The 15,994-nt window shown below is 52.7% G+C and overlaps 7 protein-coding genes and 2 non-coding genes across 9 annotated transcripts; 2 read left to right on the top strand and 7 right to left on the bottom strand.

Annotated features, from left to right (window-relative positions):
- On the bottom strand, positions 1-2,677 carry BO97DRAFT_5633 (protein kinase). Its single transcript, XM_025700910.1, has 8 exons — positions 2,242-2,677; positions 2,008-2,130; positions 1,832-1,943; positions 1,574-1,778; positions 1,348-1,503; positions 838-1,292; positions 745-771; positions 1-686 (listed from the first exon to the last, which is right to left on the bottom strand). The coding sequence occupies exons 1-8, from the start codon at positions 2,282-2,284 to the stop codon at positions 185-187; spliced, it is 1,623 nt and encodes a 540-aa protein (XP_025556530.1). The 5' UTR covers positions 2,285-2,677; the 3' UTR covers positions 1-184.
- A 716-nt stretch (positions 2,678-3,393) lies between these two features.
- BO97DRAFT_5578 (uncharacterized protein) lies at positions 3,394-3,719 on the top strand. Its single transcript, XM_025700903.1, has one exon. The coding sequence runs from the start codon at positions 3,455-3,457 to the stop codon at positions 3,686-3,688; it is 234 nt and encodes a 77-aa protein (XP_025556529.1). The 5' UTR covers positions 3,394-3,454; the 3' UTR covers positions 3,689-3,719.
- BO97DRAFT_5577 (uncharacterized protein) lies at positions 3,720-4,189 on the bottom strand. The gene has a single exon (XM_025700902.1). The coding sequence runs from the start codon at positions 4,121-4,123 to the stop codon at positions 3,752-3,754; it is 372 nt and encodes a 123-aa protein (XP_025556528.1). The 5' UTR covers positions 4,124-4,189; the 3' UTR covers positions 3,720-3,751.
- Positions 4,190-4,199: 10 nt separating this feature from the next.
- BO97DRAFT_5575 (uncharacterized protein) lies at positions 4,200-4,608 on the bottom strand. Its single transcript, XM_025700901.1, has one exon. The coding sequence runs from the start codon at positions 4,464-4,466 to the stop codon at positions 4,251-4,253; it is 216 nt and encodes a 71-aa protein (XP_025556527.1). The 5' UTR covers positions 4,467-4,608; the 3' UTR covers positions 4,200-4,250.
- A 1,417-nt stretch (positions 4,609-6,025) lies between these two features.
- Positions 6,026-6,141, bottom strand: BO97DRAFT_t7. The gene has a single exon. It is a non-coding gene; the product is annotated as a tRNA-Leu (tRNA).
- Positions 6,142-6,789: 648 nt separating this feature from the next.
- BO97DRAFT_t17 lies at positions 6,790-6,905 on the top strand. The gene has a single exon. It is a non-coding gene; the product is annotated as a tRNA-Leu (tRNA).
- Positions 6,906-8,677: 1,772 nt separating this feature from the next.
- Positions 8,678-12,872, bottom strand: BO97DRAFT_359161 (putative SNF2 family helicase/ATPase). Its single transcript, XM_025692305.1, has 3 exons — positions 12,822-12,872; positions 9,388-12,696; positions 8,678-9,331 (listed from the first exon to the last, which is right to left on the bottom strand). Exons 2-3 carry the CDS (start codon positions 12,517-12,519, stop codon positions 8,918-8,920), a joined length of 3,546 nt encoding a protein of 1,181 aa, XP_025556526.1. The 5' UTR covers positions 12,520-12,696; positions 12,822-12,872; the 3' UTR covers positions 8,678-8,917.
- A 290-nt stretch (positions 12,873-13,162) lies between these two features.
- BO97DRAFT_380754 (SIR2 family NAD-dependent protein deacylase) lies at positions 13,163-14,461 on the bottom strand. The gene is made up of 2 exons (XM_025693219.1): positions 13,977-14,461; positions 13,163-13,908 (listed from the first exon to the last, which is right to left on the bottom strand). Exons 1-2 carry the CDS (start codon positions 14,305-14,307, stop codon positions 13,277-13,279), a joined length of 963 nt encoding a protein of 320 aa, XP_025556525.1. The 5' UTR covers positions 14,308-14,461; the 3' UTR covers positions 13,163-13,276.
- A 179-nt stretch (positions 14,462-14,640) lies between these two features.
- Positions 14,641-15,913, bottom strand: BO97DRAFT_402002 (pyridoxamine 5'-phosphate oxidase family protein). Its single transcript, XM_025694387.1, has 2 exons — positions 15,657-15,913; positions 14,641-15,604 (listed from the first exon to the last, which is right to left on the bottom strand). The coding sequence occupies exons 1-2, from the start codon at positions 15,718-15,720 to the stop codon at positions 14,868-14,870; spliced, it is 801 nt and encodes a 266-aa protein (XP_025556524.1). The 5' UTR covers positions 15,721-15,913; the 3' UTR covers positions 14,641-14,867.
- Positions 15,914-15,994: the final 81 nt, after the last annotated feature.

Raw genomic sequence — 15,994 nt, 5'->3', positions numbered from 1 at the left:
TGCGTAGCCGCCTCCGCCTGCGCATAACGATCCGAGCGCCGGACAGAAGTCGTGCCACACCGTCCTGCATGCCAATAAAAGTTCCAGTCTTCGAGCCAAAAAAGCAAGGCCTACTTCCCGTCCAGTGATGCTCAAGTCAAGACGGAGATGTTCTCTCCCAGGAGCGAGCCGCAATAGCTCCACCTCAACTGATAATCTGTCTTGCACCTTCTTTGCCCAGAACACCAGGTTCTTGGGGCTTGGGACTCCTGTCGCGTCCCTTCTTCCGGCTCAGAAAAGCGAGCATGCCGCTGTTCGAACCCTTTCCTTTGCCGGTGACGGGGTCGTAGCCTTCAGCCGGGAGGGTAGAGCTATGATCCGCGAGCTCACTCCAACTTCCGGCTTCTTCCAAGACCATCTGGACTCCACCCCCTTTGCTCGCTTTCCGGGTGGCCCCCCGAGGGCGACCAGCTGCGGGCGGTGGCAGGGGCCTGCTGAATGAAGGAGCTGACGCTGGCGGTGGTGGTGGGGGCGCAGGCACGGATTGCTGAGAAGTCGGAGTCTCACTCATGGGGGACGGTGTGTCGGGTTGGGTCAATTGCCCGACCGAGCCTTCATTCCGCGGAGGCGGTGAGTTTCTCGAAAGATCAGGTTGGGAGACTTGCCGCGAATGGGTGGATTGGGTGGGGAGACATTCTTCGGGATTTCTAGCGCCAAGTTAGTCAAAGCGAAATACGGCACCTCACGTGAAGAGGGAAGGCTCACGATGAGTTGGCGATGGCTTCGGCGGCGCTTCTAGACTCTTGGTTAGCGAACCCCATACCCGCATCCTGCAAGTCGCCGCTGACGCCCACATACCCGACATAGCACACCCTGGTGTAATCGAAGGGCTCAAACATCGTCTCGATGAGACGGTGAAGTTCGTCTTCCCGGATCTCCTTCGCCGTGGCGTCCTCCCGCAACTCCGCCCGTGGTTTTTGTCGACGGGCCCGGGCCTCGAGCGGCGCCTCCTCCAAGAGTAACTCCTCCAAATCGTAGGTCGCATCGAAATTGGTCTTGTCGCTAGAGGGTCGAAACACCGGGGGAATCTCCTTTCTCTCCAACGCTTCGAAGTCGATGTCGGCGAAGAACATGTGCGAGGTGAACGTCTCGAAGCCGGCCGCTCCAATTCGCTTCGAACGATCTTTTTCCATCAGGGCGGCCAACGCTCGTAAACACGGGACGGACACGGCGGGGTTTGTGACGTAGTATTTCGGTTGTGCCTTTTTGATGTTTTCGCTGAGCACATCCTGGCTGCGGCCTTCGAAGGGACGCTGTGGTAGGATTAGCTCGGCGGCCCAACCTCGTTCTCAGGACCAATCTACAAACCTTGTTGTAGATGCATTCATAGAAGGTGACACCCAGCGACCACCAATCGACTTCGCAGTAGTAGCCGCCTCCTTCGTAGACCTCGGGTGCGAGATATGCCAGCGTTCCCGATTTGCTCGTGAGAGGCTTGCCGGGCCGGAAATCCGAGGCCACATTCTGTGGGGGTCAGGTCAGCGTTCCGCAACAGAAAATGCCCCTCTGCCGGGGGCACTGTGGACAAACATACAAAATCAGCCAAGTGCACGTGTCCTTCCGAATCCAAGAGCACATTGTCGGGCTTCACGTCACGATGGATGATACCCTGCGAGTGGATGTATCGCAGAGCACAGCCCAGTTCCGCCGCCCAGAATCGTACCGCCTCTTCGGTGAAACACTTCCTCGAGATATGGAATCTCAGGTCGCCGCCGTTCATCAAATCTACCACGATGTAACTTTGGGACAATCAGTAAGTCAGTCGTATCGGAGGAGTTGTCGTGGGACGCACATGTATTCGATGTCTTGAAAGCTGTATCTCAAGTTGCAAAGGAAGGCATGATTCAGGTGTTCGAGCATGCGCCGTTCACGGATGATGTTTCGTACGCTTTCCGACCGGACGACTAGGAACCCCCAAGCCACCACTGTCAGCAGGGATTGCGAGCGCCTTCGTGGGTGAAGCCGTACCTTCTTCCTTCCGGATGTATTTCAAGGCGAACGTCAAGCCGGTGTCCTTCTTCTCCACAATGCGAACTTTGCCGAAAGCCCCTTTGCCTACCACCCGCAGTAGGCGGAACTGGTTCAGATTCACTGCACCCCAAAAGAATCAGTAATGAGATCGATGCGTCGTCCCAGCGTCGACGCTGTCGCTTCGGGATTGCGCTGGGTGGAAAGCCAGGGAAGGGGAGGGCGGTTACGCACACTCATCGGTGGGGGCCACCTGTTTCCCTTGTGAGTTCCCCATTGAGGAAGCTGTGTAACAACAAATGCTGAGATCCTTCTTCTTGAGTCACCTCCGACAACATCCCATTCGAATCACAAAAATCGGTCGGTTGGCAAAAAAGCTCGGTCGGAGTCTCGGTGCGGGAGAGGAGGGGGAGGCGAAGAACGGTAGAAAGACGGCTGGAGATTGAGTGGTTCGGGGGTGGGAGGCAGATGAGGATTTATAGGTCAAGTTGAGTGCTCGCACATCCAGGTCAATACTGAGCAAGACAGAGAAGAAGTTAGTCAGGATTGCCAGGCATGCGGAAGAGTGCAGTCGTCTCTGCAAAGCGGGAGAACGTGGGCGGAGGGGTTTCATTTTCCCGATTGGCAGAGAGGAGGGGGAGAGGGAAATCCAGCAATCTGACAGGTGAGACCTACCCCAATAGAAGAGAAGAATGGCTGTAGAGACAGGTTGCGGTGAGAGTGGAAAGTGTTGTTGTGAGAAAAATGGAAAAAAAAATAATTAATGGATTGAAAAAAAAAAGGAAGAAGAGACACGTCCCGACAAGGACCACCAAGCGGACGACTAGTCGGGGAGAGAGAAGGAGAGAGAGGGAGGAGAAGTGAGAAGGTGTGGTTGGAAGTAACGGGGAGAGAAGAGCGGGAGAAAAAAAGTGACTGATAGGGAGTTTCCGAGCTATGGAGATGTAGGAGAAAAGGGAAGAGAACCCCTAAGATAGTAAAGTAAGAGGAGGGAAGAAGGAGTGTGAGGGATGGGGAGAAAGAGGGAGGAGAGAGAGTGGATGAGGAAGAGGTTAGTTAACAGGTTAAGGTGGTAAGCAAGATGGAGTGCTTCTTGTTACGACTACTTCCTTCCTACTATGACTATGACTGTATGGGACTATGTGTAGTTTCTCTCTTACTGGAGTTACGAGTAAAAAGGCAGAGAGAGAGAAAAGACGGGCCGGAGTTGTGGCCCTCCTAATGATCTCCTCCCTCCCTTTTCCCCCCCAATAGCCAACTTCCAACCAAGTTTAATCGTCTGACGATGAACTGGCGGCGGAGAGGTTCAAAAATTTATTACTTGTAGGCAAGTGGGAAAAAAAAAAATGTAGATTAAAAAAGTAAAAAGTAAAAAAGTAAAATCGTCCAAAACAAACCAATCCAGAAACTCCGAAGCCCCCAGACAGTGTTCAGTTCATACTAATGAATGGTGGCCGTTCGTATTACATTTTCTCCTACTCTTACTCTTTGGCCGTCCCGGTTCATTGCTTCTTCTGCTTCTGCTTCGGCTTCGACTTCTTTTCTTGTTCTGAATCTGGTTTCGGCCTGTCGCCCTGCTGTCTCGCTGCTTCTTGGGAGCTTCTGGCCCAATCCTCTCGGATTTAAGCTCCGATTTCCCGCCTCCCACGCCTTCATTGGGAAGAGGTCAAGGGCAACTTAGACAGGCGAGAACTCTGTCGTCGCCAACACGAGCTGGCTGACCCTGATGACTGGATTCCCCCGGTCATGGCAAGATGTCAGGGATCCGGTCCTGGGCAGTCAACGGGGCAAACCTTCTCCCCGGGGCTGAACTGCCCGGCAGGAGACCAGCAGGAGCTGTCCTTCCCCGATCCGGTGCAGCATGGGTCATGGACGCTGTACGGCAGGGGCAACTATAACTACCTATAAGCGACGCTGGCTGTGTCGTGATGGTGATGGATGGGGTGAGTTTCCAAGAGGCTAGAGCCAGGGCTGGAAGAATAGGGGGTCGGGAACTAAAGGGGGGGTCCGAGCGAAAGGATGAGAGTGTGTTTGCACTTCGCAGACATGCAGCCATGCAGAAGAACGAGGAATCAATATTGATTAGTAGAGGTGAATGAATACATAGATCCAGCATGGTTTGGTGGAGAGACAATCAAGCAAGCGAAACTGAGGGGTTGTTTGGCATCCGCTGACAATGGAGAGGGTCCATTGCATGTCTCTATCTAAATATCGATCTAACTATCTATCTATCTATTGCCCGCTTACTGCAGCCATCCGGTTACTCCCTCCCCCCTTTTAGGAAGATGAAAACTTGAAAGATTCAAGGTTGAGAGATAAACAGATAAAGATGACGCGATAATGTCCCCCGGAATCACCAAATTAGCAACATCCAACAAAGAACCGGCAAACAAGAACAAATAAAGAGTCTCCGGACCAGCCCTGCGAGCCATCATTCCCGTGCAACCCGGCCCAGCCATGGACGGATCACTATCATGGGCATACACAACGCAACGCAAGGAACACTTATCGAAGGCTTCGGTACTTCTGCTTCCCCTGCTTCAAGCTGTCGATTTACCTGTCGACAATAAATTGACTTTGTTTCACATGTTGTGTTGGCTGTCCACACTTCACGGTGCACACCGCTTCTATGCTTGTCCACCGCCCGCCCGCCCGGGCCCTCCTTGTCCTCTCCCAAGCTTCTTTCTCCTCTTCCCTGCATTCCAGTCGGGACCACCACAGGTACTCTACACTGTAATCGTAGCTCTGGGGCGGCCGCAGATTCAGCAGCCAGTCAGTCACCCCTTTCTCCCCCCCTCCTCCATAATAACCCAGTCGTAAGGTTATGCGTGGCCACATCTCGTGGCCGCCACGTTTTTGACCCCGACCATACCTGCCCGTACAATCCGCTTGGGGGCAGAATCTCTGCCAACCCACACCCCCCAAACCCTCACAGTCAGCATCTTGTGAATAGACCCGGAGTAAGCCGTCAATCGGGTGGAAATGGCCCGTCAAGCAGTCCCGGTCTCAGCACTACTGCTCAGATTCGGAGAAGCGAACCACCTCCCCCGTTGCCACGAATAGCCCGCAGATCATGCACTCGGGGTTGATGCGCACGCTAGCTGCATTCATCCTGGGCCGGTCTGGTCTGGTGTTTCAGGTTTGGGTGGGCAAAGGGGGGGGGGGGGGGGGTGGGATGATGCAAGAAAGAAAAAAGGAATGTGCCATGCTGAAGACTGATCCCTGTCAGAGTTAAAGTGAATGCCAGGGTGAACACAGTGGACGGTCTGCCAGTCTGCCAGTGTTTAGGTGGTCCCGTTACTATAAGCCGAACAGATGCTCGGTCGGCTTCCGTCAGTATTCACATTGAGTTCATTCATCCCAAGAACAGAACGGCTAAAAGATGACCCCGGTATGAATCTCGCCTCCTGATCTGTCAACAATGCACCACCACCACCACCACACCACCACCACCACCAAAAGGCATAATGTCATCACGGCCCCAGAGCAAAAAGCAAAGAAAAAAAAGATTGGACTGGTCCCATCCCCCATTGCAGGATCATCATCTTTAGCTGGGCGGGTCCGACCCCCAAAGTTCCTGTTAGACTCTTGGCCGCGAGATGTGGTGGAGCCGGCGCCTATCGTATCCAGCTGCTCGTCGTCTCCTCGTCTGGTCAACGGCGCTGATCTGCTGGGTCTAGCCACTTTGGCGCTTAGTCTCTGCTGCGGTGACCCCCCGGCGGAAACCTTAGCTGTTTCCCAGGGGGGAGGTTCAAGCTTAGGGTGGACAGGCCCCAGCAGTGTGACTATGTCGCCTGCCGTGCAGTGTGGTCCGGCGAGGATACGGGTGCTCACCGTATGAGGCTCGATGGGTGGGATTGGTCTTTCGGTTGGACACCCGCAGTAGGGCTTATAGACGGTCGCCTGCAGAGCGTTAAGGTATCGAATGGGTTGTTCAAAAAAATATAGTATAAGGGATACTGTGCAGTACTGAGATTGTCAAGGGAACCAACCTAGAATGAAGAAAGAGCAAAAAGATTGACAAGAGTGGGATTCGAACCCACGCCACTTGCGTGACTGCAATACTCCTCAGATGTGATCTGAAGAAGGAATAGTCCTTGAGTGCAGCGCCTTAGACCACTCGGCCATCTTGCCTGTGATGACATATCTCTGTCAAAATTAACATTATCACCCTAAGGTCAGCCCGGTTGTTCCGCGGTGCACTAAACAGCCAACCCCGGTAATTCTGCTAGATACTGCATGTATAAGCTCAAGACCCGAGCAGGTGCTACTGTAGATTAGCCGGTTCGTATCAGCGTGCCAGCATTTTGACACCAAGGTCCTTCGCCTGGTGCAAGGGTTCCGATAATTTAGTTGCACTGCTCGCATTGTTTCACCATTATATTGAGCATGATGTACTGCCTTGTACGATTCATGTACTTTGCCTATATCTCCATGCCAGTTATCAGTGTCATCTCACTTGTGCATGCTTGTATGTGGTCCTTTGAATGCTGAAGCGGAGTCGGTGTGGACACCCGGGACAAGTACCGCATGATATATACACCACAAGCTGAGGGGTTCTGAGTTGCCATACTTGGTGCAGTGTATGGATGTGCACATTTGAGCTTTTGCGGAATAATTCTGCACAAAAGTGCGAAGACCAGAACTGAAGCAGTGTTACAGTGAGAGCAGTTCATACCTGTCGCATCTTAATGACACTGACACAACTGAACTTCAAAATCACGGGTCGGCACACGCACTAGAGATATAGATTAGGACGGTGTTCATTTTATAACAACCAAGGGCAAGATGGCCGAGCGGTCTAAGGCGCTGCACTCAAGGACTATTCCTTCTCCAGATCACATCTGAAGAGCATTGCAGTCACGCAAGTGGCGTGGGTTCGAATCCCACTCTTGTCAATCTTTTTTGGCTCACGTCCAGCAGTATGAACTGCTTATTTCCCTTGATCCTTCCCTCTCTTTGATCTCTTCTTCATATCATTCAACCATATCATTATCCTCTTCTCCAAGACCATACACTCAGTCCTATCACTCCCAAGCAAAACCCCCAAGAACCAACCCAATCCACCCCATCGGTTTAAACAAAGTTAACAACGATGGACTACACGCATCATTACCCTCCTAGGCAACATCCCCGTCAACCCTCCCACCCAGTCACCCAGTATTCATCGGCAATCAGCCCAACTCGCCTTCTCACCTCCCACCGAAGACGGCTCATTGTCCGACCTGATATACTTGGCAGCCCTCGCTAGCACCCGCGCGCCAGAATCCAAGCCTATCAACATCCTCTACCCCATTACCAGGCTCACTGCGGCAGCCGGTGCTAACCATAGTGCTCGGGGTTGGCATGTCCTTTGTGTGGGGGACCCGCCACAGACAGGGTTCACTCTATGAGTAAGTTACAGAGGTGGCCAACCCACAGGCCAGCCAGGCCCAGGGATGTTCGCTTGCATGAGACTAGAAGTATGCATAGCATTATTGTTCATCGCCTTCGAAGCCGATCACACTCCATTCCCCGCTCAGCGGACGGTATCTACGTACAGGGTCCTCAAGTCTGAAGGACGATCCCAGTAGTACTCGTACGTAAGTACCTTACTATAGTCTTCCTTCCCTCTTCTCAACCCCAAAACACAGCAGCGCACAATATACAACTAGCACAGCTACTGTAAGTATACGCCGAATAAAAGCGAGCCCCCTCCCTCCACAACAGAACACCACAGCCCCATACTCCGTACAAAACAATCAATACTCCTAGGTTATAACCCGGAATTGCCACCACCACCAATCTCCCACCCCACAATATGCACAAATCAACTACTCAGTAGACACACCAAGTCCCGATCAATCACATAGAGAACCCACATCAAACGCACCCTAATTCGCCACCCCATGCACAACGCGGAAATACATTCCTGTCGACGGCACTGCAGGACGCAAATCCTTCTGGATCGGGATCCGGAAAGGCTTGAATGGACCGTATGGGAAGAGGTTCCGGTGGGATCATCCTATGTACAGTACAGTACTGTACACCTGCAACAGGCAGTACAATCCCGGCTCAGCTTAACTAGCTATCTTAGGGACTTTTCTGGAACCTAGCATCTGAAAGAACAGTCTTGTTTCTACTCATCTAGTAAGGAAGTCTCTCGATTAAGGTAGAGAGAGTTGATCGTATGTGGGGAGGAGAGAGGAGAGGAGAATGCGAGATCTACGCACCCAGCTCCATCAATGTTTACAGATGCGATAATGCGCGGAGATAATACCACTAATAAAGATCATCACCGTCCGGAAGTCAGGAATTCAAAGGAAGCAAGGAAGAACAAGGACGCGGATATGAGGTGTCATAAGGAATCTGCCAGGTTCTCGGACTTAAAGAGGCTTCTGGGTCAGTCATCGACTAGGGCGCCTGATCTTCATCTCTGGTTTTTATTTTGTCCTAAACGGATCCTGTAGTCAATAGATACCATACCTGGGATCCAAAGGAGAAGAGGGGTGGGGTAAACAGGGTATGGTTATTGAGAATCTGGCTGAGCCAGACAGACCTATGCCCTTGATCCTTGTCAATTCTGAAACATGGCGGGCTGGCCGTCTGTTGACACATTACTTCTGAAACAGTAGCAATCATAGCGTGCATAAGACTATGATAGGCGAAAGTGCGGAGGAGATACGATCTTGCTGACTCCAAGGATGATAAAGACTAGGATGAAGACCCGAAAATATGCTCCCACTGATATCGAACAAACAGAACCCAGAACATGAAACACATCTCCCATCTATGTGTATATGTAATGCACCAGTAGATGTCCCGAATCACAAACAACGCCTGTTAATGCATCGATCTCCTGTCAAGGAATCATATTCATGCCCATGACACGGCACGATCCGTTTCAGGTTCATGCAACCACAACCACCCCTTACCACCGTCTTCCATACACCGAGTCTTCCGTCCGAGACGTGCGATTGCTCTGCTGACGGCTGCGCTCGCGCGACTGCGACTCGGCGGATCGGTTCCCGCTGCTCTTGCTCACGTACGGCGAACCACCGTCAGCCCCCGAGGCCAGCAGCTTGGTCGTCTGTGTCAGGTCAATGTTGCTGTCTCCGTTATATCGTGCCTCTGCATCCTTGCCGAATAGCGCCATCATATCCTTCATGGTGAGCTTGGCAGCTGCGGTCTTGCCCTCGATCGTCACATTGGCGAGCTCCCGTTTGCGTTCTTGGAGGTCGAGAATACGTTCCTCCACGGTGCCCTTGATGATCATCTTGAAGATCTTGACGTCCCGAGTCTGGTTCAGTCGGTGAACGCGATCGATTGCCTGCTCTTCAACGAACTAGAAGAAATGATATCAGTACGAGTCCACAGACTTGGCGGTGTAATTCAGCTTACAGGATTCCAAAATGGCTCCAGGATGACAACCCGGCTCGCGGCTGTGAGATTCAGCCCCAATGCACCGGCTCGCAGACTGCACAAGAGAACTCTCGTGCCGCTGTTGCTCCGGAGCTTGTTGAGGCTCGCCTCGCGATGATCGTTACGCATCCCACCATCGTAACGCGCGAATCCGATCCCGGCGCGTTTCAGGAAGGGCTCGATCTTGTCCAACATAGACGTGAAGACCGAGAAGACGATGAACTTGTGGTCCGCTGACTCGCGTCGGAGAATCTTCATCAAATGCCGGACCTTTGTAGACGGGAGAACGTCGCTGGTATCGTCCCCGGGGTTCAAGTAGATGTCATCGTCGTCTTCACTATCGATCGTAACAAGGCCGTGAGTCTGCTTGCGTATGCTCGTAGGCTGCCGACTCGGAGATTCGGGTCCATCATCATCCGAGTCAGAATCATCCGAATTGAGCCACTCGCCACCCCCCTCAGCATCCTCATCGTCGGTGCCTCCGGCCTTACCAAGATCAGACGCCTTGCGCTGGTGCTCCGGGACAATCCACTCGCCGTCCTCGTCCTCTTCATCATCGCTGTCGATGACCACCCTCCTGTTCCTTCTCGAACGAGCTGCCTGAGCCTCAGAACGGCGCTCTGAAGGCGACTGGGTGAGATCCGCAACCGCGTTGGGGCCGCTCCTTTTCTTCTTGTCAGTCGTCATCACATTCGTGTCAAGCGTAACTTGGCACTCTCTACACCTGCTTTTACCGCCCGACGCCTCGTCCTTGCTGAGATCCATCTGACAGATGTCACACTTTTTAGAGACCACGCTAAGTGCACCAAAAAGATCTGCCATGCTATCCAGATCATCCTGTTTACCAGACGATTGCTGGCTCCCGGTGGCTCCTGTCTGCAGGAGGACATCCTTATCCTTAGCAAGATCACTTTTGACCAGGTCGGGGTGATTGCACGACTGCCGAAGACGCAAGAGCAGGACCAACGCGCCGGCATAGTCGACCTTTTCGCCGCCCATCATTTTCTCGAGACTGTCGTCCGTGCGCTGTTCAAGGCGTTTGTAAAAGTCCATTTCCCCAGGCATGAATTCCGCTTCAACCTTGATAACCTCACGATTGACAATCTGGAAGCCATTGGACTTCTTCTTTTCGCCGTCCTTGCCCTCCCCGCCAGGCTTGAGGTTGGCATTCTGCTTCAATACATCTTTAGTCCGTCTCTTCATGAAAATCTTGAGATAGACCTGCAGGCGCTCAATGGCAAGGCCACCGCGACCGTTCGCTATAGGCTTGGTGATTTGCTCTCTCCAATTCGCTAGATCATTAAATGGCTTGATGCGCAAAAACTTGATCAGGCTTTGAAGCTCGTCAAGGTTGTTCTGCAAGGGTGTTCCTGATAGACACCACCGGTATTCTGCATCGAGAGCACATGCAGACTGGGTCGCCTTCGCGTTGCGGTTCTTGATCGTGTGCGCTTCATCCAGAACGATTCGATACCAGTAAACGGAGAAGATACCCGTCTTCTTCTTGCTCTTGTCGATCGCACCGTGCTCCGAAGTTAACGTTCCATAAGTGGTGATCACCACGTCGTAGTCCTCCAAGTTGTCTGTCGCCTTTGCGCGTGCATTGCCATGGTAAACGAGAACGCGAAGCCTGTGAGACGGTTCCACTTTATCCAGTATCTCCGCCTCCCACTGCTTGATGAGCGCTAGGGGGGCAACGACCAAAGTAGTCTTGCTGAGACCGGGCGGAAGCTTCCGAGTATCTTCCTCCTCGTCCTCGTCGCTATCCTCCTCTTCATCTTCGGTCTTTGATCGTCTGAGACCATTCGCAGGTTTTCGGTTCGAAAGAATCAACGCAATGGTCTGGACGGTCTTTCCGAGACCCATATCGTCGGCCAAGATACCACCCTTGGGAAGCACGCCCTTGGTCTTGTTGCGGCCCGTTTCCTTGTCACACATCCAGCTGACACCCTCACGCTGGTGAGGAAGTAACTTGACTTTGAGGCCTTCCACAGTACCGTCATCCTCGTCCTCTTCTTCATCTTCCTCGTCCTCGTCCTCTTCCGACTCAGCCTCAGCTTCACTAACAACGTCCTCTCCCTTCGCGTCTTTCTTTGAATCCTTCGTAGAGACCTTAGATTTTGCCTCAGGCGAGCTCAAGGGTGTTTCGGCTTCCTCGCTCTCATCTTCAGAGACATTCGTTTCCTTCACCGTCACACTCTCCAACTGCGCAGCAAGATCATCGATATCAGCAGTATCCTGCTTCTTTTCTTTGGGCGAGTCTTCCTTCTTCGCTTTCTCTTCTTCCTTCTTCTTTTGCTTCTCCTTCTTGTCTTTCTTCTTGTCCTTCCTGTCCTTCTTTTTCTTCTTGGATTTCTCCTTCTTCTCATCCTCATCATCCTCAAACGCCCCCTCCAACAGCGCCTTGATATTCTCGTTCGCCTTCGCCGTATCCACGAATCCATTCACATCCACCGACCCAAATCCCGTATTCTTCGCCCGCGCACTCGGCGTGAACCCACCCTCCCCAGTCAAATCGACGAAGTTCTGCAGATTTCGCGACGCATTCGACATCTTGATAGCTGAAGGCTTAGAGGCAAAGAATGTCTTAGGCGCCCGCGGCGTGTTGAACGTAAAGTTCTCCGGCCGACGGATCTCGACGACATCGTCGTTGGCGGGGCGGGCGAAACGGTTGTTATTGTAAGCGGACGGACGGACGGGCTTGAACGGATCGTAGGGCTCAGCTCGTCGCGGGGTGGAGAATCCTCCTGCTGGGCCTGGGGTCATCGGCCCTCCCCTGTGATGGGGGAAATGGTGGTGAGGAGGTCGCGGTTGTTGTTGTTGTTGATGTTGCTGGGCTCTATGATGCTCCGGACGGGCTTGGTGTGGTTTTGGGATGTTAAAGGGGTTTCCACTTTTATTAGCGTGAGTGTTCGGCTGATGACTCTTTTGGCTAGGGTGATAGTGGTGCACTGGGCGTATAGGAGTGGTTTTGCCGAACTCGGGATGGTTGGACACGGGGTGACGAGCTTGTTGCTGCTGTCCTTGCTGCTGCTGCTGCTGCTGCTGTCCGCTGTTTGTAGGACGAACAGGCGTCGTGAGATCGATCGGGGCGTCGCTTTCACGGGCCATTGTGAAGCGAAGTGTAGGTGATGGTTGCGGAGGAGTGTCGAGGGTTGAGGTCCTGTAGGTTAGTATTTGCAGCTGAGCGCGGATTTATGTGTCTGATCTATGCATCAGGCTTTCGAGAGAGCAAGGTGAGCGATTGTCGTGTCCACAAGTGGCTGGGTGGAATATGTCTTCTTGTTCCTGTGAAGCCAGGCAGCAAGTTGTTAGCATGACATACCCAGCGATGATGTCCCACAAGCTCAACGGGATAGGAAACACGTAGGATGAGGAACAAGCAAGACTTTGAATACTGGGCACTGACTCACCTCAGATCATGATCAAGATTAGAAGGATTAGAATATTCCAAGACTGGAGACTGGGATGGAGGGGCTGAGGAAGAAGATCCGCTGTTTGTTAGTGCCGGCACGCCACATTTTATCGATAGCGCTATCGTTTGGTTTGTTTGTCCGTTTGCCCCGGCAACCGCGTGTGACGCTTTGGCACAACACCGAAAATAACCTGCAACAAAGAGCCGTGACAGGTGAAAATCTGGGGGTTCAAAGCAGATCTGAGCTTGGACTTAAGGTTATGACGTCTTACTCACTTGTAGCTCAAGATTAAAGGATCTATTGATTATCCTAAGGCTTTCTCGTATCCACAAGAACTTGCGGTGAACCAGCAGCACCCCGCTAGCTTGTCTTCTTTCCACAGCTTGCTACAACCTGGCATATATTCAATCTACTCGATAGAGACCCTGCCCCATCACACTCATTCACATCAATTATACTTCCCCAATAACAGGCTCCAATATTTGAGGTACGATAACCCCAGCATCACCCTGGAACAACCAGTCCCTCGAGGTCAATCCCGAAGACCCAACATCATTGCGATCCATGTTGACGACAGCCACCCTTGCACCCCGCGCGCGTGCTTTATCGACGTACCCCGCCGCAGGGTAAACCTGCGAGCTCGTCCCAATCACCAAGATGAGGTCCACCGTGTCCGCACTCAGCCACTTGTCGACATGATCGAGCGTCCGTAGCGGTAGGCTCTCCCCGAACCACACTACCCCCGGCCGTAGTAGCCCTTCCTTGCATTCCGGACAGTGCGGAAGCACCTCCGGACTCAGCGCGGGGAGAGGAACTCGTTCGTCGGAGATATCCAGCCCTGAATCTTCTTCCCCACTTCCTAGCGCGCCCGCCAGCGCGCGAGACGCCTGCTCGCCTGTTTTGTCTTCGGGCGATGGACCGAGGTCCGTGGTGTTCTTTGGGAGAGCGAGTGCAGGTACAATCGGGTCCGTGAAGTCATTTTCGCGCGAGTAGCTGCAGTAAAACGAGGTGCATTTGACGGTGAAAAGGGAGCCGTGGAGGAGATGGAGCTGGTGCGAGGGATGGCCGGCTCGCTGCGAGAGACCTAGTTGTAGTAGTGACAACTGGTCAGTGTGAAAGATTAAACAGTTTTCTGCGGTGCAGGATCCTTACCGTCAACGTTCTGCGTCAACGTTATAAATTGAGGGTTCTTCTTGGCAAGCTTAGCCAAAGCGTAGTGGGCCCGATTCGGCTGAGCCTTGAGCGCCATATGCCTTCGATAGCTGTAAAACTGCCATACTAGGTCTGGGTTGGCATTGAACGCTTCGGGAGTTGCCAGTTCTGTCGCATCGTAAGAACGCCAGATGCCCCCGGCGCCTCGGAAGGTGGGGAGGCCAGATGAAGCGGAGATGCCGGCTCCGAGAAGAGCGATAATTCGTTTGCACCCTCTGAGGTGGTCTGTAAAAGATTTGAGGTCTGCTGCTGGTATGGCGGCCGAAGCCATGGCGATGGCTTGAGAACGGGTGCGTAGAGAGGGTGTCGTATGTGTCTTACACGGGTTGGTCGGCGATCAGCGAGAGTATAAAAACCGACTCTAGGTAGGAAGAGGTGGAAACCTATTTCTTGGCTGATTGCCTGAAGGCAGGAGATGAGGAAGCATGTTGGTGTTCCGATGAGTCGAGGACGCTAGCGATGACGTGGGGTAGCAACGGAATTATTCTCTCAAAGTCGGCAGTCGAACTCAATCCTCGAATGGTTTAATGGTTGAGTTTGCCAAAGCATATCTTCTGATAACATGACCCGCTCGAGAACGGAACTCGGGTCTCATTACTCTCGTTTTCAATACCCTGGCTGAGTTGTACAGTACATGATGCGACACTGAGATATTTCCCCTCACCATACCCCGCACAATGGTGGCGGGCAATCTCGCGCTCACACTCTTGGTCTACAATACAGGTGAACAGCTCGCAACTAGTATTTAAAGGGATATGTCGATACCACGAATTAGTATAAATATTATCAGATGCTAACAAAGAAAGGTGATGTGCTTTGATCCAAGACTCATCAATGCTGCTCCTCTTTCCGCAGCTCGATCCCGATAGCCTTCTCCGCATACTCACGATTTTCCGCATTCTTCGCCGCCACAAACGAGCTGATATGGTCCGGAATCCCGGCAACTTTGTTCTGTGAGCTCGGAACAGGATCTCCGAACGTCTCCCATACAGGGACCACGCCCGTCCAGACCCGGTCGGTGAGCTCCTCGTTGTCTGTGTCCTTCTTCTCGTCGGAGACCCCGCCATCTCGGATCTTGCCGCTGCCGCTGACGACCTTGACCCTGAGGATAACGGTGGACGACATCTCTGCGCGGTCGGGTGGCACACGCGTGTTGACCCAGCGGTTCCGGAGCACGGAGTTCGTAATGAGTTCCATCGCGTACAGCTTCTCCGCTTCATCCGTGACCAGCTGCGCATAGCCCTGGATGACGGCGGAACGGTAGTTATAGCTGTGGGAGTTGGGCGTCAGCGACAGGATCAGCCCGTCGACTTTACTTGCCGCTATGCAGATGGGCAGCCCCTCTCCCTCGGAGTCGCGAGCAAGATTCATGATCCGGGAACTGACATAGCCGTGAAGATAGCAGTCTAGAGGCTCGTCGATGCTGGCGGAAGGGTAGTCGAAGGAGCCCATCTGCCCTATCATTGGCAGGATTGCGGGGAAGGGCTCGGAGGGCCCGGGGCTGAAGGATACATGAAGCACCTGGGTCGAGTTGATGATGGAATGGATTGCTCCGAGGTCATAAGTCGCTATGTCGTCGTTAATTGAGCAATGCGGCTGTGGCATTAGGGGCTGTCTTACCACGATGCTTGTATCGATTGACCGTGTTCGACGGTTTCTTGGGATAAGTCAGAGTCCTTCCCATTGCTGTAGACTACTCTTATGAAGGTGATATAAGTCCAGTGGGTACAGGAACTCTTCAATGTTGCAACGAGGATGGGAAGATGGATTCTAGTAGTGCTGGTGTCGATTTGGGGGTGGCTAAAGTCTACGATATATATGCTGGCGCATGAGTCACTCAAACTCCCCTACGAATGATAAGAGTCATTCCTCTGTAAAGAAGTGTTTGCAGGATAGAATCCACATGGTAAGGTAGGAATCGCAATCAGCTCATCATTCAAGCAGTGAAAGCCTGGAAG

This window comes from Aspergillus homomorphus, assembly GCF_003184865.1.
Source record: "Aspergillus homomorphus CBS 101889 unplaced genomic scaffold BO97scaffold_1, whole genome shotgun sequence".
Classification (NCBI taxonomy): Eukaryota; Fungi; Ascomycota; class Eurotiomycetes; order Eurotiales; family Aspergillaceae; genus Aspergillus; species Aspergillus homomorphus.
The sequence above is the reverse complement of the archived record's forward strand: the minus strand, read 5'-3'. Positions and strand labels throughout refer to the sequence as shown.

Bases quoted from the DNA above. Each gene is read 5' to 3' on its own strand.
- BO97DRAFT_5633 (XM_025700910.1), bottom strand. From the start codon at position 2,284: ATGGGGAACTCACAAGGGAAACAGGTGGCCCCCACCGATGAGT. The intron at 1,944-2,007 runs GTACGGCTTCAC...GGGGGTTCCTAG, and splicing joins ATACATCCGGAAGGAAGAAG to TCGTCCGGTCGGAAAGCGTA. The intron at 1,779-1,831 runs GTGCGTCCCACG...ATTGTCCCAAAG, and splicing joins TTTCAAGACATCGAATACAT to TTACATCGTGGTAGATTTGA.
- BO97DRAFT_5578 (XM_025700903.1), top strand. From the start codon at position 3,455: ATGGTGGCCGTTCGTATTACATTTTCTCCTACTCTTACTCTTTGGCCG.
- BO97DRAFT_5577 (XM_025700902.1), bottom strand. From the start codon at position 4,123: ATGCTGGATCTATGTATTCATTCACCTCTACTAATCAATATTGATTCC.
- BO97DRAFT_5575 (XM_025700901.1), bottom strand. From the start codon at position 4,466: ATGGCTGGGCCGGGTTGCACGGGAATGATGGCTCGCAGGGCTGGTCCG.
- BO97DRAFT_359161 (XM_025692305.1), bottom strand. From the start codon at position 12,519: ATGGCCCGTGAAAGCGACGCCCCGATCGATCTCACGACGCCTGTTCGT. The intron at 9,332-9,387 runs GTAAGCTGAATT...CATTTCTTCTAG, and splicing joins TGGAGCCATTTTGGAATCCT to TTCGTTGAAGAGCAGGCAAT.
- BO97DRAFT_380754 (XM_025693219.1), bottom strand. From the start codon at position 14,307: ATGGCTTCGGCCGCCATACCAGCAGCAGACCTCAAATCTTTTACAGAC. The intron at 13,909-13,976 runs GTAAGGATCCTG...TACTACAACTAG, and splicing joins GTTGACGCAGAACGTTGACG to GTCTCTCGCAGCGAGCCGGC.
- BO97DRAFT_402002 (XM_025694387.1), bottom strand. From the start codon at position 15,720: ATGGGAAGGACTCTGACTTATCCCAAGAAACCGTCGAACACGGTCAAT. The intron at 15,605-15,656 runs GTAAGACAGCCC...ACGACGACATAG, and splicing joins CAATCGATACAAGCATCGTG to CGACTTATGACCTCGGAGCA.